The sequence below is a fragment of the Panulirus ornatus genome, chromosome 28 (genome assembly GCF_036320965.1).
Source record: "Panulirus ornatus isolate Po-2019 chromosome 28, ASM3632096v1, whole genome shotgun sequence".
Taxonomy (NCBI): domain Eukaryota; kingdom Metazoa; phylum Arthropoda; class Malacostraca; order Decapoda; family Palinuridae; genus Panulirus; species Panulirus ornatus.
Window position 1 is genome coordinate 16,085,500 of NC_092251.1, and position 26,922 is coordinate 16,112,421.

The 26,922-nt window shown below is 41.7% G+C and overlaps 1 protein-coding gene across 1 annotated transcript in view; it reads left to right on the top strand.

Annotated features, from left to right (window-relative positions):
- The window catches only part of pont (RuvB-like helicase pontin), a 152,798-nt gene that overhangs the window by 37,907 nt on the left and 87,969 nt on the right, over positions 1 to 26,922 (top strand). Inside the window, exon 4 of the mRNA XM_071678775.1 lies at positions 2,422 to 2,596. Coding sequence (XP_071534876.1) covers positions 2,422 to 2,596 — 175 coding nt within the window. The remainder of the gene's footprint in view (positions 1 to 2,421; positions 2,597 to 26,922) is intronic.

The window sequence follows — 26,922 nt, forward strand, 5'->3', positions numbered from 1 at the left end:
ACGTAAGGGTAAGAGAGATGTGTGGAAATAAAAAGAGCGTGGTTGAGAGAGCAGAAGAGGGTGTTTTGAAGTGGTTTGGGCACATGGAGAGGATGAGTGAGGAAAGATTGTGTTGGAGGTGGAGGGAACAAGGAGAAGAGGGAGACCAAATTGGAGGTGGAAAGATGGAGTGAAAAAGATTTTGTGTGATCGGGGCCTGAACATGCAGGAGGGTGAAAGGAGGGCAAGGAATAGAGTGAATTGGAGCGATGTGGTATACCGGGGTTGACGTGCTGTCAGTGGATTGAAGCAGGGCATGTGAAGCGTCTGGGATAAACCATGGAAAGCTGTGTAGGTATGTATATTTGCGTGTGTGGACGTATGTATATACATGTGTATGGGGGTGGGTTGGGCCATTTCTTTCGTCTGTTTCCTTGCGCTACCTCGCAAACGCGGGAGACAGCGACAAAGTATAAAAAAAAAAAATATATATATATATATATATATATCTTTCTTTCTTTCATACTATTCGCCATTTCCCGCATTAGCGAGGTAGCATTGAGAACAGAGGACTGGGCCATTGAGGGAATATCCTCACCTGGGCCCCTTCTCTGTTCCCTCTTTTGGAAAATTAAAAAAAAAAGTGAGAGGGGAGGATTTCCAGCCCCCCGCTCCCTCCCCTTTTAGTCGCCTTCTACGACACGCAGGGAATACGTGGGAAGTATTCTTTCTCCCCTATCCCCAGGGATAATATATATATATATATATATATATATATATATATATATATATATATATTTTTTTTCATACTATTCGCCATTTCCCGCGATAGCGAGGTAGCGTTAAGAACAGAGGACTGGGCCTTTGAGGGAATATCCTCACCTGGCCCCCTTCTCTGTTCCTTCTTTTGGAAAATTAAAAAAAAACGAGAGGGGAGGATTTCCAGCCGCCCCGCTCCCTTCCCTTTTAGTCGCCTTCTACGACACGCAGGGAATACGTGGGAAGTATTCTTTCTCCCCTATCCCCAGGGATAATATATATATATATATATATATATATATATATATATATATATATATATATATATATATATATATTTTTTTTTTTTTCATACTATTCGCCATTTCCCGCGATAGCGAGGTAGCGTTAAGAACAGAGGACTGGGCCTTTGAGGGAATATCCTCACCTGGCCCCCTTTCTGTTCCTTCTTTTGGAAAATTAAAAAAAAACGAGAGGGGAGGATTTCCAGCCCCCCCCGCTCCCTTCCCTTTTAGTCGCCTTCTACGACACGCAGGGAATACGTGGGAAGTATTCTTTCTCCCCTATCCCCAGGGATAATATATATATATATATATATATATATATATATATATATATATATATATATATATATATATATGTGCATATGAGTGGGCCGTTCTTTGTGTGTTTGTTGGCTCTACCTTGCTGATACAGGAAACAGTGATCAAGTATTAGAAATATATGTGTATTGTTTTTTTTTTTTGTTTTCTTTCCAAGAGGCAGCTTCCAAATCTTGGCCTTTTACATGACCCATAAGATTCAGGTCAAAGGCTGTACTGTGGTAAAGATGTGTTTGATAACCCATAAGGGTCAGGGTTCTGGCTAGTGGTGCTATGAGTGCAGTGAAGATGATGGTATAGTGAAGATGGTGGTTTATTAAAAATGGTCATTGGGGTCATTGGTGTGGTGACATTGGCTTTAGACATACCATGTTAATTTCAGGTGGTGTAGGGGGTGTAGTGAAAGTGCTTTTGACCCAGTCTGGTGTTGAAGGTGTAATGAAAAGCTAGGAACATTTAGGCAGGAGTTTTAGGTAGAAACAATAGGGAGAAATAATTGGTAAGAACATTGGGCAGGAGCTTTAGGTAGAAGTGGTCGGTAGGAGCATTAGGTAGTATCCTCTCCTGAAACCGTGCTAGACTTGCCCTCTGCCAGTGGCATGTTAAGGGTGGGGCACGAAAGGCTAAGAAGCAGCACAAAAGTTCACAAGTTATGGAGACCCTATTAATGTGGCCACCTCCTTGAGGGAGTTCCAGAAGGAAGCAGGCATCAGAGCTATAGATCAATAGGTAAGTAGAAAGAACATAAAGTTGCTGTGCAGGTGGCCTTTGACATGACCCTTAAAGGTCAAGTCAAAGGTCATAGTGAAGATGCATTTGTCATCGGTGAAGTGATGGTTTGTTTGTTGTGGATCAGTTTAAGTAGGTCTGTTGAGGATGAAGTAAAGATGTGTTCTGTGGTGTTTCCCTCCATAGTGAATGTGGTGGTAAGTTATTATCCACAGTGAGAAATATTGCGTTTGCTCACGTTTTGGCATTTCTAGCTTTTTGAAGGATTTGTACATCCTTGAGTTTCTGCGTGAATCAGCATACACGTAGCAAATAAGTAGAAGCATATCTTTAATAAACTTGTTCTTGGTAGGTACCATTCTGCCCAATGGTTGGATCAGAGGTATATAGTTCAGAAGTCAAGAAGACAGAAGTATTGATGGAGAACTTCCGTCGAGCAATTGGTCTTCGTATAAAAGAAGTGAAGGAAGTTTATGAAGGAGAAGTTACAGAGCTCACTCCAGTTGAGACTGAAAATCCAATGGGAGGTAAGACTAATTTTACATTTTTTTTTTTTTTTTTTTCAAACTATTCGCCATTTCCCGCGTTAGCGAGGTAGCGTTAAGAACAGAGGACTGGGCCTTTTTTGGAATATCCTCACCTGGCCCCCTATGTTCCTTCTTTTGGAAAATTAAAAAAAAAACGAGAGGGGAGGATTTCCAGCCCCCCGCTCCCTCCCCTTTTAGTCGCCTTCTACCACACGCAGGGAATACGTGGGAAGTATTCTTAATCCCCTATCCCCAGGGATTTTACATATGTGTCATTTTGTTGGTATTGATGATATGGTACAGTGTGAATGAAAGCTGTAGATTTGATAATTCAAAGACTTTCTGTTTTCAGAAAGCTTTCATCAGATGCCGTATGCCCCTTTTATGGTCATTAGTTCATTGGATAGGGGTTTGTCAGCTCATTTGATTATAATGTGTGGGATAGCCTTTTATTTTAGGTGGTTTTGGAATAGAAATGTGAATCAAAGATTAGTAGGATAACCATAGATGTTAATGAATGAGAGTATTTAAAAACAACTTTGAAGAAAAGTTGAATGATAAAGTGAAAGAATTTAGTGAAACAGCACAAGATAGATTTGAAGTGGTGTTAAGGGGTGTATGAAGTCTATTGAAAGAGGCTGCCATATAGTTATGCAACACTATAGATATAGGTTTTGTAAATGTGTACATCATGTTGGAATGAATATTATTTGGAAGAAGATAAATCTTTTAGGATATAATGTTGAATGAAGGGCCAAGAGTAAAGCTTATGAATTTCTTGCTATAAAAGTTATAAAGATGATGTGGGTGAATAGAATAAAAGTAAATGAGAATCTCAGGAGAAGAATGAACAATGCTGTACATATGAATTCCTGTGATAAGATTTTACCGAAGTAGGGCTGGCATGTAGCACTGTCCATGTCTTACTCTATGTATTAATGATAATGTTCCTCTCTGTCATTTATTTTTTTTATTTATTATACTTTGTCGCTGTCTCCCGCGTTTGCGAGGTAGCGCAAGGAAACAGACGAAAGAAATGGCACCCCCCCATACACATGTATATACATACGTCCACACACGCAAATATACATACCTACACAGCTTTCCATGGTTTACCCCAGACACTTCACATGCCCTGCTTCAATCCACTGACAGCACGTCAACCCCGGTATACCACATCGCTCCAATTCACTCTATTCCTTGCCCTCCTTTCACCCTCCTGCATGTTCAGGCCCCGATCACACAAAATCTTTTTCACTCCATCTTTCCACCTCCAATTTGGTCTCCCTCTTCTCCTTGTTCCCTCCACCTCCGACACATATATCCTCTTGGTCAATCTTTCCTCACTCATCCTCTCCATGTGCCCAAACCACTTCAAAACACCCTCTTCTGCTCTCTCAACCACGCTCTTTTTATTTCCACACATCTCTCTTACCCTTACGTTACTCACTCGATCAAACCACCTCACACCACACACTGTCCTCAAACATCTCATTTCCAGCACATCCATCCTCCTGCGCACAACTCTATCCATAGCCCACGCCTCGCAACCATACAACATTGTTGGAACCCCCATTCCTTCAAACATACCCATTTTTGCTTTCCGAGATAATGTTCTCGACTTCCACACATTCTTCAAGGCCCCCAGGATTTTCGCCCCCTCCCCCACCCTATGATCCACTTCCGCTTCCATGGTTCCATCCGCTGCCAGATCCACTCCCAGATATCTAAAACACTTCACTTCCTCCAGTTTTTCTCCATTCAAACTCACCTCCCAATTGACTTGACCCTCAACCCTACTGTACCTAATAACCTTGCTCTTATTCACATTTACTCTTAACTTTCTTCTTCCACACACTTTTCCAAACTCAGTCACCAGCTTCTGCAGTTTCTCACATGAATCAGCCACCAGCGCTGTATCATCAGCGAACAACAACTGACTCACTTCCCAAGCTCTCTCATCCCCAACAGACTTCATACTTGCCCCTCTTTCCAAAACTCTTGCATTTACCTCCCTAACAACCCCATCCATAAACAAATTAAACAACCATGGAGACATCACACACCCCTGCCGCAAACCTACATTCACTGAGAACCAATCACTTTCCTCTCTTCCTACACGTACACATGCCTTACATCCTCGATAAAAACTTTTCACTGCTTCTAACAACTTGCCTCCCACACCATATATTCTTAATACCTTCCACAGAGCATCTCTATCAACTCTATCATATGCCTTCTCCAGATCCATAAATGCTACATACAAATCCATTTGCTTTTCTAAGTATTTCTCACATACATTCTTCAAAGCAAACACCTGATCCACACATCCTCTACCACTTCTGAAACCACACTGCTCTTCCCCAATCTGATGCTCTGTACATGCCTTCACCCTCTCAATCAATACCCTCCCATATAATTTACCAGGAATACTCAACAAACTTATACCTCTGTAATTTGAGCACTCACTCTTATCCCCTTTGCCTTTGTACAATGGCACTATGCACGCATTCCGCCAATCCTCAGGCACCTCACCATGAGTCATACATACATTAAATAACCTTACCATATGTATATATATGTATGTGTGTGTGTCTATATGTGCGTATGTATGTGTATGTGTGTGTATGTGTATATGTATATATATATGTATATTATCCCTGGGGATAGGGGTGAAAGAATACTTCCCACGTATTCCTCGCGTGTCGTAGAAAGCGACTAGAGGGGACGGGAGCGGGGGGCCAGAAATCCTCCCCTCCTTGTATTAACTTTCTAAAATGGGAAACAGAAGAAGGAGTCACGCTGGGAGTGCTCATCCTCCTCGAAGGCTCAGAGTGGGGTGCCTAAATGTGTGTGGATGTAACCAAGATGTGAAAAAAGGAGAGATAGGTAGTATGTTTGAGGAAAGGAACCTGGATGTTTTGGCTCTGAGTGAAACGAAGCTCAAGGGTAAAGGGGAAGAGTGGTTTGGGAATGTCTTGGGAGTAAAGTCAGGGGTTAGTGAGAGGACAAGAGCCAGGGAAGGAGTAGCAATACTCCTGAAACAGGAGTTGTGGGAGTATGTGATAGAGTGTAAGAAAGTAAATTCTCGATTAATATGGGTAAAACTGAAAGTTGATGGAGGGAGGTGGGTGATTATTGGTGCATATGCACCTGGGCATGAGAAGAAAGATCAAGAGAGGCAAGTGTTTTGGGAGCAGCTGAATGAGTGTGTTAGTGGTTTTGATGCACGAGACCGGGTCATAGTGATGGGTGATTTGAATGCAAAGGTGAGTAATGTGGCAGTTGAGGGAATAATTGGTATACATGGGGTGTTCAGTGTTGTAAATGGAAATGGTGAAGAGCTTGTAGATTTATGTGCTGAAAAAGGACTGATGATTGGGAATACCTGGTTTAAAAAGCGAGATATACATAAGTATACTTATGTAAGTAGGAGAGATGGCCAGAGAGCGTTATTGGATTACGTGTTAATTGACAGGCGTGCGAAAGAGAGACTTTTGGATGTTAATGTGCTGAGAGGTGCAACTGGAGGGATGTCTGATCATTATCTTGTGGAGGCTAAGGTGAAGATTTGTATGGGTTTTCAGAAAAGAAGAGTGAATGTTGGGGTGAAGAGGGTGGTGAGAGTAAGTGAGCTGGAGAAGGAGACCTGTGTGAGGAAGTACCAGGAGAGACTGAGTACAGAATGGAAAAAGGTGAGAACAATGGAAGTAAGGGGAGTGGGGGAGGAATGGGATGTATTTAGGGAATCAGTGATGGATTGCGCAAAAGATGCTTGTGGCATGAGAAGAGTGGGAGGTGGGTTGATTAGAAAGGGTAGTGAGTGGTGGGATGAAGAAGTAAGATTATTAGTGAAAGAGAAGAGAGAGGCATTTGGACGATTTTTGCAGGGAAAAAATGCAATTGAGTGGGAGATGTATAAAAGAAAGAGACAGGAGGTCAAGAGAAAGGTGCAAGAGGTGAAAAAAAGGGCAAATGAGAGTTGGGGTGAGAGAGTATCATTAAATTTTAGGGAGAATAAAAAGATGTTCTGGAAGGAGGTAAATAGGGTGCGTAAGACAAGGGAGCAAATGGGAACTTCAGTGAAGGGCGCAAGTGGGGAGGTGATAACAAGTAGTGGTGATGTGAGAAGGAGATGGAGTGAGTATTTTGAAGGTTGTTGAATGTGTTTGATGATAGAGTGGCAGATATAGGGTGTTTTGGTCGAGGTGGTGTGCAAAGTGAGAGGGTTAGGGAAAATGATTTGGTAAACAGAGAAGAGGTAGTGAAAGCTTTGCGGAAGATGAAAGCCGGCAAGGCAGCGGGTTTGGATGGTATTGCAGTGGAATTTATTAAAAAAGGGGGTGACTGTATTGTTGTTGACTCTGTCATCATATATATTACATTATTGTCAATTCTGGGTTCATTTAGATATCTCTGTGCTGCCTATCCCATGTATGTTCCTAACATCAAACCCCCTCACCCACATACATATTGTACATACACCTCAGCAAGCCCTTTGCCCATGTGTGTATAAACTGAAATTTACTACCTCAGTTTTAAGGCTGATATATGGTTGGGGATAGAGGGTGAGACAGGTATGGGTTTGCAGTGCTTTCTTACAACAATGAGTCTCAGTTACCCTACAGATATGACAGAGGAAGGAAATGTGCAGTTTGTGTGACATTGCCATATGTGCAAGTTTCTGCTTATTTATACATAGTATCTGTTAATGTCACTGATGAAGCATATTTTTTTCATACTCATTTGCTGTTTCCCATTTTAGTGAGGTAGTGCCAGGAAGAGATGAAGAAAGGGCCTCATTTGCTCACATCCAGTCTCCTGCTTTCACATGTTATGCAACAAAACCACAGCCTCCTATTCACAACCAAGCCACACAGACCTTTCCATGGTTTCCCCCAGCTGCCTCATAAGCCCTCGTTCTGTCCATTGACAGCATTTCTATCTACCTATCCATATCTCTAATTCTTGTTTCATCTAGGAACTGTCAAGGGAGTGTCCACAGTGTAAGTCTCCACTCATCCCTGTCATTACATGCCTCCCTTGCATACACTATTCCATGTATTCTTCCACCATTTCTCTCCCTCCATTACCCTTCCACTCTATTTGCCAAAGGTGAGCACCTGGTCCTCAAAAAGAACCAACTATCCTGGTCCTGGTCCTTGACTCAAAATGGATCAATGGTCCTGGTCACAGTCCTTTCCGAAGAAAGGAACTAGGACCGACTCACTCCTCAGTCCTTTCATTTACTATAAATGAAAAATATTTATTTGAAATGAAACACAAACACCCAATTGAAAACACTGGTACAATTAGTACAAATAGTAATTAAGAGTATTTGATACAAGTATCTACAATAATACTTAATTTTCCCTTCAAAAAACCAGTATTTCAAAATGGTTGTCACAGAGCCCTTATTATTTTGGCTAGAGGACATCTTCCCCAAAGAGAAGAGCCACTCTGGAGCAGCATTGGAAGGGATAGGTGTATTAAACATAAATGAATAAAAAAAAGATATATATATATATATATATATATATATATATATATATATATATATATATATATATATATATATATATATATATATATTTTTTTTTTTTTTTTTTTTGCTTTGTCGCTGTCTCCCGCGTTTGTGAGGTAGCGCAAGGAAACAGACGAAAGAAATGGCCCAACCCGCCCCCATACACATGTATATACATACGTCCACACACGCAAATATACATACCTACACAGCTTTCCATGGTTTACCCCAGACGCTTCACATGCCTTGATTCAATCCACTGACAGCACGTCAACCCCGGTATACCACATTGCTCCAATTCACTCTATTCCTTGCCCTCCTTTCACCCTCCTGCATGTTCAGGCCCCGATCACACAAAATCTTTTTCACTCCATCTTTCCACCTCCAATTTGGTCTCCCTCTTCTCCTCGTTCCCTCCACCTCCAACACATATATCCTCTTGGTCAATCTTTCCTCACTCATTCTCTCCATGTGCCCAAACCATTTCAAAACACCCTCTTCTGCTCTCTCAACCACGCTCTTTTTATTTCCACACATCTCTCTTACCCGTACGTTACTTACTCGATCAAACCACCTCACACCACACATTGTCCTCAAACATCTCATTTCCAGCACATCCATCCTCCTGCGCACAACTCTATCCATAGCCCACGCCTCGCAACCATACAACATTGTTGGAACCACTATTCCTTCAAACATACCCATTTTTGCTTTCCGAGATAATGTTCTCGACTTCCACACATTCTTCAAGGCTCCCAGAATTTTCGCCCCCTCCCCCACCCTATGATCCACTTCCGCTTCCATGGTTCCATCCGCTGCCAGATCCACTCCCAGATATCTAAAACACTTCACTTCCTCCAGTTTTTCTCCATTCAAACTCACCTCCCAATTGACTTGACCCTCAACCCTACTGTACCTAATAACCTTGCTCTTATTCACATTTACTCTTAACTTTCTTCTTTCACACACTTTACCAAACTCAGTCACCAGCTTCTGCAGTTTCTCACATGAATCAGCCACCAGCGCTGTATCATCAGCGAACAACAACTGACTCACTTCCCAAGCTCTCTCATCCCCAACAGACTTCATACTTGCCCCTCTTTCCAAAACTCTTGCATTCACCTCCCTAACAACCCCATCCATAAACAAATTAAACAACCATGGAGACATCACACACCCCTGCCGCAAACCTACATTCACTGAGAACCAATCACTTTCCTCTCTTCCTACACGTACACATGCCTTACATCCTCGATAAAAACTTTTCACTGCTTCTAACAACTTGCCTCCCACACCATATATTCTTAATATCTTCCACAGAGCATCTCTACCAACTCTATCATATGCCTTCTCCAGATCCATAAATGCTACATACAAATCCATTTGCTTTTCTAAGTATTTCTCACATACATTCTTCAAAGCAAACACCTGATCCTTACATCCTCTACCACTTCTGAAACCACACTGCTCTTCCCCAATCTGATGCTCTGTACATGCCTTCACCCTCTCAATCAATACCCTCCCATATAATTTACCAGGAATACTCAACAAACTTATACCTCTGTAATTTGAGCACTCACTCTTATCCCCTTTGCCTTTGTACAATGGCACTATGCACGCATTCCGCCAATCCTCAGGCACCTCACCATGAGTCATACATACATTAAATAACCTTACCAACCAGTCAACAATACAGTCACCCCCTTTTTAATAAATTCCACTGCAATACCATCCAAACCTGCTGCCTTGCTGGCTTTCATCTTCCGCAAAGCTTTTACTACCTCTTCTCTGTTTACCAAATCATTTTCCCTAACCCTCTCACTTTGTACACCACCTCGACCAAAACACCCTATATCTGCCACTCTATCATCAAACACATTCAACAAACCTTCAAAATACTCACTCCATCTTCTCACATCACCACTACTTGTTATCACCTCCCCATTTGCGCCCTTCACTGAAGTTCCCATTTGCTCCCTTGTCTTACGCACTTTATTTACCTCCTTCCAGAACATCTTTTTATTCTCCCTAAAATTTAATGATACTCTCTCACCCCAACTCTCATTTGCCCTTTTTTTCACCTCTTGCACCTTTCTCTTGACCTCCTGTCTCTTTCTTTTATACATCTCCCACTCAATTGCATTTTTTTCCCTGCAAAAATCGTCCAAATGCCTCTCTCTTCTCTTTCACTAATACTCTTACTTCTTCATCCCTCCACTCACTACCCTTTCTAATCAACCCACCTCCCACTCTTCTCATGCCACAAGCATCTTTTGCGCAATCCATCACTGATTCCCTAAATACATCCCATTCCTCCCCCACTCCCCTTACTTCCATTGTTCTCACCTTTTTCCATTCTGTACTCAGTCTCTCCTGGTACTTCCTCACACAAGTCTCCTTCCCAAGCTCACTTACTCTCACCACCCTCTTCACCCCAACATTCACTCTTCTTTTCTGAAAACCCATACAAATCTTCACCTTAGCCTCCACAAGATAATGATCAGACATCCCTCCAGTTGCACCTCTCAGCACATTAACATCCAAAAGTCTCTCTTTCGCGCGCCTGTCAATTAACACGTAATCCAATAACGCTCTCTGGCCATCTCTCCTACTTACATAAGTATACTTATGTATATCTCGCTTTTTAAACCAGGTATTCCCAATCATCAGTCCTTTTTCAGCACATAAATCTACAAGCTCTTCACCATTTCCATTTACAACACTGAACACCCCATGTATACCAATTATTCCCTCAACTGCCACATTACTCACCTTTGCATTCAAATCACCCATCACTATAACCCAGTCTCGTGCATCAAAACCACTAACACACTCATTCAGCTGCTCCCAAAACACTTGCCTCTCATGATCTTTCTTCTCATGCTCAGGTGCATATGCACCAATAATCACCCACCTCTCTCCATCAACTTTCAGTTTTACCCATATTAATCGAGAATTTACTTTTTTTCATTCTATCACATACTCCCACAACTCCTGTTTCAGGAGTACTGCTACTCCTTCCCTTGCTCTTGTCCTCTCACTAACCCCTGACTTTACTCCCAAGACATTCCCAAACCACTCTTCCCCTTTACCCTTGAGCTTCGTTTCACTCAGAGCCAAAACATCCAGGTTCCTTTCCTCAAACATACTACCTATCTCTCCTTTTTTCACATCTTGGTTACATCCACACACATTTAGGCACCCCAATCTGAGCCTTCGAGGAGGATGAGCACTCCCCGCGTGACTCCTTCTTCTGTTTCCCAGTTTAGAAAGTTAGAAAATACAAGGAGGGGAGGATTTCTGGCCCCCTGCTCCCGTCCCCTCTAGTCGCTTTCTACGACACGTGAGGAATACGTGGGAAGTATTCTTTCACCCCTATCCCCAGGGATAATATATATATATATATATATATATATATATATATATATATATATATACACACACACACCCATACACATACATATACACACACACACACATACATATATATACATATGAAAAATGTAAGAAACAATTTAGAAAACTGAAACTTCTAGCTTGAAATGAAATGAAAAAAAATATATATATATATATATATATATTTTATTATTATTATACTTTGTCGCTGTCTCCCGTGTTAGCGAGATAGCGCAAGGAAACGGACAAAAGAATGGCCCAACCCCTCCACATACACATGTATACACACACACGTCCACACGCACATATACATACCTATACATTTCAACGTATACATATATATATATATATATATACATCTTTTTCTTTTTTCTTTCATACTATTCGCAATTTCCTGCACCTCTTAGGGAATATCCTCACCTGGCCCCCTTCTCTGTTCCTTCTTTTGGGGGAAAAAAAATGAGAGGGGAGGATTTCCAGCCCCCTACTCCCTCCCCTTTCAGTCACCTTCTACGACATGCAGGGAATACGTGGGAAGTATTCTTTCTCCCCTATCCCCAGGGATATATATATATATGTATATGTATATATATATATATATATATATATATATATATATATATATATATATATATATATATATATATAATGAGTAATGTGGCAGTTGAGGGAATAATTGGTATACATGGGGTGTTCAGTGTTGTAAATGGAAATGGTGAAGAGCTTGTAGATTTATGTGCTGAAAAAGGACTGGTGATTGGGAATACCTGGTTTAAAAAGTGAGATATACATAAGTATACATATGTAAGTAGGAGAGATGGCCAGAGAGCGTTATTGGATTACGTGTTAATTGACAGGCGCGTGAAAGAGAGACTTTTGGATGTTAATGTGCTGAGAGGTGCAACTGGAGGGATGTCTGATCATCTTGTGGAGGCTAAGGTGAAGATTTGTATGGGTTTTCAGAAAAGAAGAGTGAATGTTGGGGTGAAGAGGGTGGTGAGAGTAAGTGAGCTTGGGAAGGAGACTTGTGTGAGGAAGTACCAGGAGAGACTGAGTACAGAATGGAAAAAGGTGAGAACAATGGAAGTAAGGGGAGTGGGGGAGGAATGGGATGTATTTAGGGAATCAGTGATGGATTGCGCAAAAGATGCTTGTGGCATGAGAAGAGTGGGAGGTGGGTTGATTAGAAAGGGTAGTGAGTGGTGGGATGAAGAAGTAAGATTATTAGTGAAAGAGAAGAGAGAGGCATTTGGACGATTTTTGCAGTGAAAAAATGCAATTGAGTGGGAGATGTATAAAGAAAGAGACAGGAGGTCAAGAGGAAGGTGCAAGAGGTGAAAAAAAGGGCAAATGAGAGTTGGGGTGAGAGAGTATCATTAAATTTTAGGGAGAATAAAAAGATGTTCTGGAAGGAGGTAAATAAAGTGCGTAAGACAAGGGAGCAAATGGGAACTTCAGTGAAGGGCGCAAATGGGGAGGTGATAACAAGTAGTGGTGATGTGAGAAGGAGATGGAGTGAGTATTTTGAAGGTTTGTTGAATGTGTTTGATGATAGAGTGGCAGATATAGGGTGTTTTGGTCGAGGTGGTGTGCAAAGTGAGAGGGTTAGGGAAAATGATTTGGTAAACAGAGAAGAGGTAGTAAAAGCTTTGCGGAAGATGAAAGCCGGCAAGGGAGCAGGTTTGGATGGTATTGCAGTGGAATTCATTAAAAAAGGGGGTGACTGTATTATTGACTGGTTGGTAAGGTTATTTAATGTATGTATGACTCATGGTGAGTTGCCTGAGGATTGGCAGAATGCGTGCATAGTGCCATTGTACAAAGGCAAAGGGGATAAGAGTAAGTGCTCAAATTACAGAGGTATAAGTTTGTTGAGTATTCCTGGTAAATTATATGGGAGGGTATTGATTGAGAGGGTGAAGGCATGGACAGAGCATCAGATTGGGGAAGAGCAGTGTGGTTTCAGAAGTGGTAGAGGATGTGTGGATCAGGTGTTTGCTTTGAAGAATGTATGTGAGAAATACTTAGAAAAGCAAATGGATTTGTATGTAGCATTTATGGATCTGGAGAAGGCATATGATAGAGTTGATAGAGATGCTCTGTGGAAGGTATTAAGAATATATGGTGTGGGAGGAAAGTTGTTAGAAGCAGTGAAAAGTTTTTATCGAGGATGTAAGGCATGTGTACGTGTAGGAAGAGAGGAAAGTGATTGGTTCTCAGTGAATGTAGGTTTGCGGCAGGGGTGTGTGATGTCTCCATGGTTGTTTAATTTGTTTATGGATGGGGTTGTTAGGAAGGTGAATGCAAGAGTTTTGGAAAGAGGGGCAAGTATGAAGTCTGTTGGGGATGAGAGAGCTTGGGAAGTGAGTCAGTTGTTGTTCGCTGATGATACAGCGCTGGTGGCTGATTCATGTGAGAAACTGGAGAAGCTGGTGACTGAGTTTGGTAAAGTGTGTGAAAGAAGAAAGTTAAGAGTAAATATGAGTAAGAGCAAGGTTATTAGATACAGTAGGGTTGAGGGTCAAGTCAATTGGGAGGTAAGTTTGAATGGAGAAAAACTGGAGGAAGTAAAGTGTTTTAGATATCTGGGAGTGGATCTGGCAGCGGATGGAACCATGGAAGCGGAAGTGAATCATAGGGTGGGGGAGGGGGCAAAAATCCTGGGAGCCTTGAAGAATGTGTGGAAGTCGAGAACATTATCTCGGAAAGCAAAAGTGGGTATGTTTGAAGGAATAGTTGTTCCAACAATGTTGTATGGTTGCGAGGCGTGGGCTATGGATAGAGTTGTGCGCAGGAGGATGGATGTGCTGGAAATGAGATGTTTGAGGACAGTGTGTGGTGTGAGGTGGTTTGATCGAGTAAGTAACGTAAGGGTAAGAGAGATGTGTGGAAATAAAAAGAGCGTGGTTGAGAGAGCAGAAGAGGGTGTTTTGAAATGGTTTGGGCACATGGAGAGAATGAGTGGGGAAAGATTGACCAAGAGGATATATGTGTCGGAGGTGGAGGGAACGAGGAGAAGTGGGAGACCAAATTGGAGGTGGAAAGATGGAGTGAAAAAGATTTTGTGTGATCGGGGCCTGAACATGCAGGAGGGTGAAAGGAGGGCAAGGAATAGAGTGAATTGGATCGATGTGGTATACCGGGGTTGACGTGCTATCAGTGGATCGAATCAGGGCATGTGAAGCGTCTGGGGTAAACCATGGAAAGCTGTGTAGGTATGTAATTTGCGTGTGTGGACATGTGTATATACATGTGTATGGGGGTGGGTTGGGCCATTTCTTTCGTCTGTTTCCTTGCGCCACCTCACAAACACGGGAGACAGCGACAAAGCAAAAAAATATATATATATATATATATATATATATATATATATATATATATATATATATATATATATATATATATATATATATATTTTTTCCCTGCAAAAATCGTCCAAATGCCTCTCTCTTCTCTTTCACAAATACTCTTACTTCTTCATCCCACCACTCACTACCCTTTCTAATCAACCCACCTCCCACTCTTCTCATGCCACAAGCATCTTTTGCGCAATCCATCACTGATTCCCTAAATACATTCCATTCCTCCCCCACTCCCCTTACTTCCATTGTTCTCACCTTTTTCCATTCTGTACTCAGTCTCTCCTGGTACTTCCTCACACAGGTCTCCTTCTCAAGCTCACTTACTCTCACCACCCTCTTCACCCCAACATTCACTCTTCTTTTCTGAAAACCCATACAAATCTTCACGTTAGCCTCCACAAGATAATGATCAGACATCCCTCCAGTTGCACCTCTCAGCACATTAACATCCAAAAGTCTCTCTTTCGCACGCCTGTCAATTAACACGTAATCCAATAACGCTCTCTGGCCATCTCTCCTACTTACATAAGTATACTTATGTATATCTCGCTTTTTAAACCAGGTATTCCCAATCATCAGTCCTTTTTCAGCACATAAATCTACAAGCTCTTCACCATTTCCATTTACAACACTGAACACCCCATGTATACCAATTATTCCCTCAACTGCCACATTACTCACCTTTGCATTCAAATCACCCATCACTATAACCCGGTCTCGTGCATCAAAACCACTAACACACTCATTCAGCTGCTCCCAAAACACTTGCCTCTCATGATCTTTCTTCTCATGCCCAGGTGCATATGCACCAATAATCACCCACCTCTCTCCATCAACTTTCAGTTTTACCCATATTAATCGAGAATTTACTTTCTTACACTATATCACATACTCCCACAACTCCTGTTTCAGGAGTATTGCTACTCCTTCCCTTGCTCTTGTCCTCTCACTAACCCCTGACTTTACTCCCCAGACATTCCCAAACCACTCTTCCCCTTTACCCTTGAGCTTCGTTTCACTCAGAGCCAAAACATCCAGGTTCCTTTCCTCAAACATACTACCTATCTCTCCTTTTTTCACATCTTGGTTACATCCACACACATTTAGGCACCCCACTCTGAGCCTTCGAGGAGGATGAGCACTCCCCGCGTGACTCCTTCTTCTGTTTCCCATTTTAGAAAGTTAATACAAGGAGATGTATAAAAGAAAGAGACAGGAGGTCAAGAGAAAGGTGCAAGAGGTGAAAAAAAGGGCAAATGAGAGTTGGGGTGAGAGAGTATCATTAAATTTTAGTGAGAATAAAAAGATGTTCTGGAAGGAGGTAAATAAAGTGCGTAAGACAAGGGAGCAAATGGGAACTTCAGTGAAGGGCGCAAATGGGGAGGTGATAACAAGTAGTGGTGATGTGAGAAGGAGATGGAGTGAGTATTTTGAAGGTTTGTTGAATGTGTTTGATGATAGAGTGGCAGATATAGGGTGTTTTGGTCGAGGTGGTGTGCAAAGTGAGAGGGTTAGGGAAAATGATTTGGTAAACAGAGAAGAGGTAGTGAAAGCTTTGGGGAAGATGAAAGCCGGCAAGGCAGCAGGTTTGGATGGTATTGCAGTGGAATTTATTAAAAAAGGGGGTGACTGTATTGTTGACTGGTTGGTAAGGTTATTTAATGTATGTATGACTCATGGTGAGGTGCCTGAGGATTGGCGGAATGCGTGCATAGTGCCATTGTACAAAGGCAAAGGGGATAAGAGTGAGTGCTCAAATTACAGAGGTATAAGTTTGTTGAGTATTCCTGGTAAATTATATGGGAGGGTATTGATTGAGAGGGTGAAGGCATGTACAGAGCATCAGATTGGGGAAGAGCAGTGTGGTTTCAGAAGTGGTAGAGGATGTGTGGATCAGGTGTTTGCTTTGAAGAATGTATGTGAGAAATACTTAGAAAAGCAAATGGATTTGTATGTAGCATTTATGGATCTGGAGAAGGCATATGATAGAGTTGATAGAGATGCTCTGTGGAAGGTATTAAGAATATATGGTGTGGGAGGAAAGTTGTTAGAAGCAGTGAAAAGTTTTTATCGAGGATGTAAGGCATGTGTACGTGTAGGAGAGAGGAGAGTGATTGGTTCTCAGTGAATGTAGGTTTGCGGCAGGGGTGTGTGATGTCTCCATGGTTGTTTAATTTGTTTATGGATGGGGTTGTTAGGGAGGTAAATGCAAGAGTTTTGGAAAGAGGGGCAAGTATGAAGTCTGTTGGGGATGAGAGAGCTTGGGAAGTGAGTCAGTTGTTGTTCGCTGATGATACAGCGCTGGTGGCTGATTCATGTGAGAAACTGCAGAAGCTGGTGACTGAGTTTGGAAAAGTGTGTGGAAGAAGAAAGTTAAGAGTAAATGTGAATAAGAGCAAGGTTATTAGGTACAGTAGGGTTGAGGGTCAAGTCAGTTGGGAGGTGAGTTTGAATGGAGAAAAACTGGAGGAAGTGAAGTGTTTTAGATATCTGGGAGTGGATCTGGCAGCGGATGGAACCATGGAAGCGGAAGTGGATCATAGGGTGGGGGAGGGGGCGAAAATCCTGGGGGCCTTGAAGAATGTGTGGAAGTCGAGAACATTATCTCGGAAAGCAAAAATGGGTATGTTTGAAGGAATAGTGGTTCCAACAATGTTGTATGGTTGCGAGGCGTGGGCTATGGATAGAGTTGTGCGCAGGAGGATGGATGTGCTGGAAATGAGATGTTTGAGGACAATGTGTGGTGTGAGGTGGTTTGATCGAGTGAGCAACGTAAGGGTAAGAGAGATGTGTGGAAATAAAAAGAGCGTGGTTGAGAGAGCAGAAGAGGGTGTTTTGAAGTGGTTTGGGCATATGGAGAGAATGAGTGAGGAAAGATTGACCAAGAGGATATATGTGTCGGAGGTGGAGGGAACAAGGAGAAGAGGGAGACCAAATTGGAGGTGGAAAGATGGAGTGAAAAAGATTTTGTGTGATCGGGGCCTGAACATGCAGGAGGGTGAAAGGAGGGCAAGGAATAGAGTGAATTGGAGCGATGTGGTATACCGGGGTTGACGTGCTGTCAGTGGATTGAATCAAGGCATGTGAAGCGTCTGGGGTAAACCATGGAAAGCTGTGTAGGTATGTATATTTGCGTGTGTGGGCGTATGTATATACATGTGTATGGGGGGGTTGGGCCATTTCTTTCGTCTGTTTCCTTGCGCTACCTCGCAAACGCGGGAGACAGCAACAAAGTATAATAAAAAAAATATATATATATATATATATATATATATATATATATATATATATACATATACATATATACATCATATATACATATATACACATGTACGTAACTCATACTTGCTGCCTTTATTCGTTTCCTGTTGCCACCCTGCCACACATGAAATGACACCCCCTACTCCCACATGCGCGTGAGGTAGAGTTAAGAAAAGACAACAAAGGCCACATTAGTTCACACTCAGTCTCTAGCTGTCATGTATAATGCACCAAAACCACAGCTCCCTTTCCACATCCAGGCCCCACAAACTTTCCATTGTTTACCCCAGATGCTTCACATGCCCTGGTTCAATCCATTGACAGCACATCGACCCCAATATACCTCATTGCTCCAATTCACTCTATTTCTTGCACGCCTTTCACCCTCCTGCATGTTCAGGCCGCGATCGCTCAAAATCTTTTTCACTCCATCGTTCCACCTCCAATTTGGTCTCCCACTTCTCCTCGTTCCCTCCACCTCTGACACGTATCCTCTTTGTCCATCTTTCCTCACTCATTCTCTCCATGTGACCAAACCATTTCAATACACCGTCTTCTGCTCTCTCAACCACACTCTTTTTATTACCACACATCTCTCTTACCCTTTCATTACTTACTCGTTCAAAGCACCTCACAACACATATTGTCCCCAAACATCTCATTTCCAACACATCCACCCTCCTCCGCTTGACCCTATCTGCTGCTAAGTCCATTCCCAGACATCTGAAACACTTCACTTCCTACAGTTTTTCTCCATTCAAACTTACCTCCCAGTTAACTCAACCATACTGAATCTAATAACCTTGCTCTTATTCACATTTACTCTCAACTTTCTTCTTTCACCCACTTTACCAAACTCAGTCACCAACTTCTGCTGTTTCTCACCCGAATCAGCCACCAGTGCTGTATCATAAGCAAACAATAACTGACTCACTTCCCAAGCCATCTCATCCACAACAGACTTCATACTTGCTCCTCTATCCAAAACTCTTGCATTCACCTCCCTAACCACCCCATCCATAAACATATTAAACAACCATGGGGGTATCACAAACCCTTGCCACAAACTGACATTCACTGAGAACCAATCGCTTTCCTCTCTTCCTACTCATACACATGCCTTACATCCTTGATGAAAACTTTTCACTGCTTCTAGTAACTTATCTCCCACACCATATACTCTTAAGACCTTCCACAAAGCATTTCTGTAAACCCTGTCATATGCCCTCTCCAGATCCATAAATGCTACATACAAATCCATCTGTTTTTATGAGTATTTCTCACATACATTCTTCAAAGCAAACATTTGATCCACACATCCTCTACCACTTCTGAAACCACACTGCTCTTCCCCAATCTGATGCTCTGTACATGCCTTGACCCTCTCAATCAATATATTTATTTATTTATTTTTATTTATTTTGCTTTGTCACTGTCTCCCGCGTTTGCTAGGTAGCGCAAGGAAACAGACGAAAGAAATAGCCCAACCCACCCCCATACACATGTATATACATACATGTCCACACATGCAAATATACATACCTATACATCTCAATGTACACATATATATATACACACACAGACATATACATATATACACATGTACATAATTCATAGTCTGCCTTTATTTACTCTCATCGCCAATCAATCTCAATCAATACCTTCCCATATAATTTCTCAGGAATACTCAACAAACTTATGCCTCTGTAATTTGAACACTCACTTTTGTCCCCCTTTTCCTTTGTACAGTGGCACTATGCATACATTCTGCCAATCCTCAGGCAGTTCACCATGCTCCATACATACATTAGATATCCTTTTTTTTTCATACATATTTGCCATTTCCTACCTTAGTGAGGTAGCATCAAGAACAGAGGACAGAGCATTAGAGGGAATATCCTCACTTGGCCCCCTTCTCTGTTCCTTCTTTTGGAAAATTGAAAAATGTTAGAGGAGGATTTCCAGACCCCTGCTCCCTCCCATTTTAGTTGCCTTCTAAGACATGCAAGGAATATGTGGGAAGTACACTTTCTCCCCTGTCCAAGGCATGGGCTATATAGATAGGGTTGTATGGAAGATGGTGCATGTGTTAAAAATGAAATGTTTGAGGACAATATGTGGTGTGAGGTGGTTTGAACGATTAAATAATAATTTCCATCTTCACTCTGTACACCTTGCTTAAGGGGATGAGTATCCCCTACCCCCAGCATGTTCAAGTTATAACTTTTAAACTTCTCCACAAGCTCCCTCCTTTTTCTCTCACCAGTCATCCCATTTTCATTTATAGCCATCACTCTCTTTTGCTCTTCTCTTTTACTCCTTGGCATAACTGGTAGATTCCAGTGCAAATTCTTTGCCTTTTGTGCCTCACTCTTGACAGGCTACAGGGTGACAGGCCACTGGGAGAGGGCAACTCCAGTTCATTGTTTCCAAAGGCTGTGAGGCTCCAAAATTTTTAAAAAAACTAACAAGTCCGAGCACACCTCAGGTATTTGTCTGTATTTAAAAATTTTAGATTACCTTGATGGAATTGAGCAATGCCTACCCCTTTGAGTTCCACTCGTAAGGGTGTCATAATGAGGTCACCACAAGAAGGTAGGGTGAGACTTGGATAGAGATATGGATGGGGAGATCAAAGATGATGAGACAATGAAGCTATTTATGGGGGAAGGGTTGGGGAGAGAGAGAGAGTGTGGGAGTAGGTATCTCCATCCTGGCCCAGAGATGTCCTTGGAAGTACTGTGCTTGAAAACATGTTTTAGTGATGTTTGAAGCATAAACCTAAGTATTTTTAGGACAAGATTTACACAAATATCTGACTTGTTTAACCTTATTATTTGAACATTTGAAGAACAATAAAAGCTTACTGTGATAGATTTTGATTTAGGAGTTACTTTTACAGAGAAAATATAAAACGAAATTTCAGAAATGAATTTTTGTTACTTTTGTGTTTTATACATTAACATCAAATTATGCCCTCATAATAGGGCAGCAATTGTACTAACAATAAGCTCATTCTCTGTTTCTCTTGCTCAGTTTTCCATTGCTATTCATCATGTATATTCCTGACTGCTAATCCCAACTTAGGCAGTTTTGATGGGATGTTTTCACCAAAGTGTTGCAGTTATCTATGTTCTTTACATATCTGACCATCTCTGAATACTACACATGCCATGGAATGAAAGTTTGATGTCAATTTGGAGTGTTTCATACTAGTATGAATGATTACTCCATATTGCATGTTTTCAGTGACAAACCCTTTTGGAAGTATACTTAGTTAATGCACCCGCACTAATAATTCACATTGAGTCACAACTTAACCACCAGTCAAAGCTAAGAAAAATTATTTATATTTTATTTTATTATACTTTGTCGCTGTCTCCCGCGTTTGCGAGGTAGCGCAAGGAAACAGACGAAAGAAATGGCCCAACCCCCCCCCCATACACATGTATATACATACGTCCACACACGCAAATATACATACCTACACAGCTTTCCATGGTTTACCCCAGACGCTTCACATGCCTTGATTCAATCCACTGACAGCACGTCAACCCCGGTATACCACATCGCTCCAATTCACTCTATTCCTTGCCCTCCTTTCACCCTCCTGCATGTTCAGGCCCCGATCACACAAAATCTTTTTGACTCCATCTTTCCACCTCCAATTTGGTCTCCCTCTTCTCCTCGTTCCCTCCACCTCCGACACATATATCCTCTTGGTCAATCTTTCCTCACTCATTCTCTCCATGTGCCCAAACCATTTCAAAACACCCTCTTCTGCTCTCTCAACCACGCTCTTTTTATTTCCACACATCTCTCTTACCCTTACGTTACTCACTCGATCAAACAACCTCACACCACACATTGTCCTCAAACATCTCATTTCCAGCACATCCATCCTCCTGCGCACAACTCTATCCATAGCCCACGCCTCGCAACCATACAACATTGTTGGAACCACTATTCCTTCAAACATACCCATTTTTGCTTTCCGAGATAATGTTCTCGACTTCCACACATTCTTCCAGGCTCCCAGAATTTTCGCCCCCTCCCCCACCCTATGATCCACTTCCGCTTCCATGGTTCCATCCGCTGCCAGATCCACTCCCAGATATCTAAAACACTTCACTTCCTCCAGTTTTTCTCCATTCAAACTCACCTCCCAATTGACTTGACCCTCAACCCTACTGTACCTAATAACCTTGCTCTTATTCACATTTACTCTTAACTTTCTTCTTTCACACACTTTACCAAACTCAGTCACCAGCTTCTGCAGTTTCTCACATGAATCAGCCACCAGCGCTGCATCATCAGCGAACAACAACTGACTCACTTCCCAAGCTCTCTCATCCCCAACAGACTTCATACTTGCCCCTCTTTCCAAAACTCTTGCATTTACCTCCCTAACAACCCCATCCATAAACAAATTAAACAACCATGGAGACATCACACACCCCTGCCGCAAACCTACATTCACTGAGAACCAATCACTTTCCTCTCTTCCTACACGTACACATGCCTTACATCCTCGATAAAAACTTTTCACTGCTTTTAACAACTTGCCTCCCACACCATATATTCTTAATACCTTCCACAGAGCATCTCTATCAACTCTATCATATGCCTTCTCCAGATCCATAAATGCTACATACAAATCCATTTGCTTTTCTAAGTATTTCTCACATACATTCTTCAAAGCAAACACCTGATCCACACATCCTCTACCACTTCTGAAACCACACTGCTCTTCCCCAATCTGATGCTCTGTACATGCCTTCACCCTCTCAATCAATACCCTCCCATATAATTTACCAGGAATACTCAACAAACTTATACCTCTGTAATTTGAGCACTCACTCTTATCCCCTTTGCCTTTGTACAATGGCACTATGCATGCATTCCGCCAATCCTCAGGCACCTCACCATGAGTCATACATACATTAAATAACCTTACCAACCAGTCAACAATACAGTCACCCCCTTTTTTAATAAATTCCACTGCAATACCATCCAAACCTGCTGCCTTGCCGGCTTTCATCTTCCGCAAAGCTTTTACTACCTTTTCTCTGTTTACCAAATCATTTTCCCTAACCCTCTCACTTTGCACACCACCTCGACCAAAACACCCTATATCTGCCACTCTATCATCAAACACATTCAACAAACCTTCAAAATACTCACTCCATCTCCTTCTCACATCACCACTACTTGTTATCACCTCCCCATTTGCGCCCTTCACTGCTATATTGTTGTTTGATGCTTAGCAAGTTCATGATTGAATTTAAATGATTTGTCTTGTCAGATTGTAAAAGTGGTGCAAGCACATGGATATTTCCTTCAGAGTTACATTACTGTCAGTAGCTCTCTTACCCATTTCTTAAAGCACCACAGTATAACCTGTCACTTCAACTTAGTCACCTTTATCAAAAACCCATTACTCTTATTTTTATTGTCATCCTATCACAACCACAAATGTTTCCCCCCAGTTTCACTATCTTTGTGGTCCTTGTCATTACCTTGCAACCCTCTACTGTCTTAATTTAGTTCATCATTATATTGCAGCCCCTTCTACTCTTGTCACCTCATCATCATGACCCACAATTTCTTCCCCATTATTATCACTGCTATCACTAGACACTCTTTCACTTTCATCACCATTAGTCTCCAGTAGTCCTCCCCACCAACCCCCATCAGAATCATTCCCATCATTACAACCTCCTTCTGTCCTTGCTATTCCTAACTGCTCCTCAGCCTTCCACTGTCATTATCACCTTCATCACAACCACCTACCTTTATTGATACCCACAGCCTCCAGTCCATTAACTTACTATATATTAACTTACTATATATGGTGTGGGAGGCAAGTTGTTTGAAGCAGTGAAAAGTTTTTATCGAGGATGTAAGGCATGTGTACATGTAGGAAGAGAGGAAAGTGATTGGTTCTCAGTGAATGTAGGTTTGCGGCAGGGGTGTGTGATGTCTCCATGGTTGTTTAATTTGTTTATGGATGGGGTTGTTAGGGAGGTGAATGCAAGAGTTTTGGAAAGAGGGGTAAGTATGAAGTCTGTTGGGGATGAGAGAGCTTGGGAAGTGAGTCAGTTGTTGTTCGCTGATGATACAGCGCTGGTGGCTGATTCATGTGAGAAACTGCAGAAGCTGGTGACTGAGTTTGGTAAAGTGTGTGAAAGAAGAAAGTTAAGAGTAAATGTGAATAAGAGCAAGGTTATTAGGTACAGTAGGGTTGAGGGTCAAGTCAATTGGGAGGTGAGTTTGAATGGAGAAAAACTGGAGGAAGTAAAGTGTTTTAGATATCTGGGAGTGGATCTGGCAGCGGATGGAACCATGGAAGCGGAAGTGGATCATAGGATGGGGGAGGGGGCGAAAATTCTGGGAGCCTTGAAGAATGTGTGGAAGTCGAGAACATTATCTCGGAAAGCAAAAATGGGTATGTTTGAAGGAATAGTGGTTCCAACAATGTTGTATGGTTGCGAGGCGTGGGCTATGGATAGAGTGGTGCGCAGGAGGATGGATGTGCTGGAAATGAGATGTTTGAGGACAATGTGTGGTGTGAGGTGGTTTGATCGAGTAAGTAACGTAAGGGTAAGAGAGATGTGTGGAAATAAAAAGAGCGTGGTTGAGAGAGCAGAAGAGGGTGTTTTGAAATGGTTTGGGCACATGGAGAGAATGAGTGAGGAAAGATTGACCAAGAGGATATATGTGTCGGAGGTGGAGGGAACGAGGAGAAGAGGAAGACCAAATTGGAGGTGGAAAGATGGAGTGAAAAAGATTTTGTGTGATCGGGGCCTGAACATGCAGGAGGGTGAAAGGAGGGCAAGGAATAGAGTGAATTGGAGCGATGTGGTATACTGGGGTTGACGTGCTGTCAGTGGATTGAATCAGGGCATGTGAAGCGTCTGGGATAAACCATGGAAAGCTGTGTAGGTATGTATATTTACGTGTGTGGACGTATGTATATACATGTGTATGGGGGTGGGTTGGGCCATTTCATTCGTCTGTTTCCTTGCGCTACCTCGCAAACGCGGGAGACAGCGACAAAGCAAAAAAAAAAAAAAAATACGTCATCCATATCACTAGCCATGTCCCTTCTTTCTCGTACCTTTGTCATCTCTATTGCTATTTCACAGAACCCCTCACTGTTCTTGTTATCATTGTAAAACCCCAAATTTCCTTATCACTGTCACCTTCATGAACCATTACAAACCCACAGTCTACATTGTCCTAGTTAACCCTACTACGACCTCTGTCCCATTATTCTTTGGGGGGGGGGGTTGCCTTAAAGCCATCATTATCCATACTAGCCCCTTAATATCCCACCCCCATAACCATTTGATTTGATTTGTGCCAGTGACACTGGCAAATTGTGCACCCGTGTTCATCCTGTGAGTGGTAGTGCAAAGGGATTACAGAGGTCACAAAGGATCAACATATGTTGTTGATTCATTGTATATGCTTCATTACATACATGATATAGTTTTCCAAGGTAAGTTTTAATGACTAGATGCAAAGAGTAGATACAAATTTGAATTTCAGGTATCTTGTTATTAACAATAAGTGTTTGTGACGTTTCTTGCAGTTTTATAGGCCTATCCCTAAAAGGCTCTATTTTTTCACATTCTAAGACTTATTTTTCTATTTTGTGTCTAAATCTTTGGTCACAATCTTTGCAATTCACCTGATTAACAGGCCAAATTGCCAGTAGTACCTGTAGCCTAGGTTTAGTCAACAGTTACAACCTTGTAATCTGCTAATTCTATTACTTTCTCCATAGACATGTTTACTTTAAACATGTCTCTGTGATGGAAAATGTTTCTCCTTGTGCTTGTCAAAACTTTTCTAATTGCTTTAAAGATGTCTGATGGTTCCTTGCTAATTACAGTTTTGGGGCTTCTGATTGACAACCCATTGTACAACCCAGTGTTCTTGTCAACATAACCTTTACCAAGTGCATGTTTGGATAAAACATCATCTTTATCATGATCATGGAAGCCTGTAATGTGAGGACTCCACAAAATTTTTATTTAAATCCTTTAAGCAACAATGTTTGAATATTTGCCTATTGCTTCAGAGACCAACATGCTACACAGGGTGTTAAGGGCAAGTTGTGAAGATAAAGAATGAGATAATTGAACTATCTGTGGCTGTGATTCCTACCAGCTCAAGAGCTATAAGTATGGCATACATTTCAGTTTGTAGGGTAAATACCCAATCGTTTATTCATACTTTTTCTTTGATTTATTATTATTGTTGCACTTGATCACAATGACAGCACTACCTGCCCTCCTAGTGATAGAGTTGTGAGAACCTTCAGTATAGATGCTCTGAGCTATGTTATTTTCAGTCCATAGTTTCTGTATATGTTCAAGAGCATTGGTTTTGGCTAAAAGTTGAAGGAGGAGATTATAAGTAATTAGATTCCTTAGTGGATAAGTATGTGTACTGATGTCAGAGGGACATATTTGCTTGGAAGACAGGAAATGGTGCTGCTTCCTGATTTTATAAAAATTATGTACTCCATACATTGTCATGTGGTTGACAGTTATCACTTGTGTCATAGCATGAATGATTTATATACTCCAAACACTGTCGTGTAGTTGGCTGTTATCACTTGTGTCTTGGCATGTATGATTTAACAGCTCTTGAGAGACAACACTATCTGAATCACTATGCAGAAGTATCTGTCATACCATAAGATTGATGTCAAGTATTCTGTCTTCAGTTCTAGGAATACCAAGTTCTTTTTGGATGTTTAGGACTTTAGT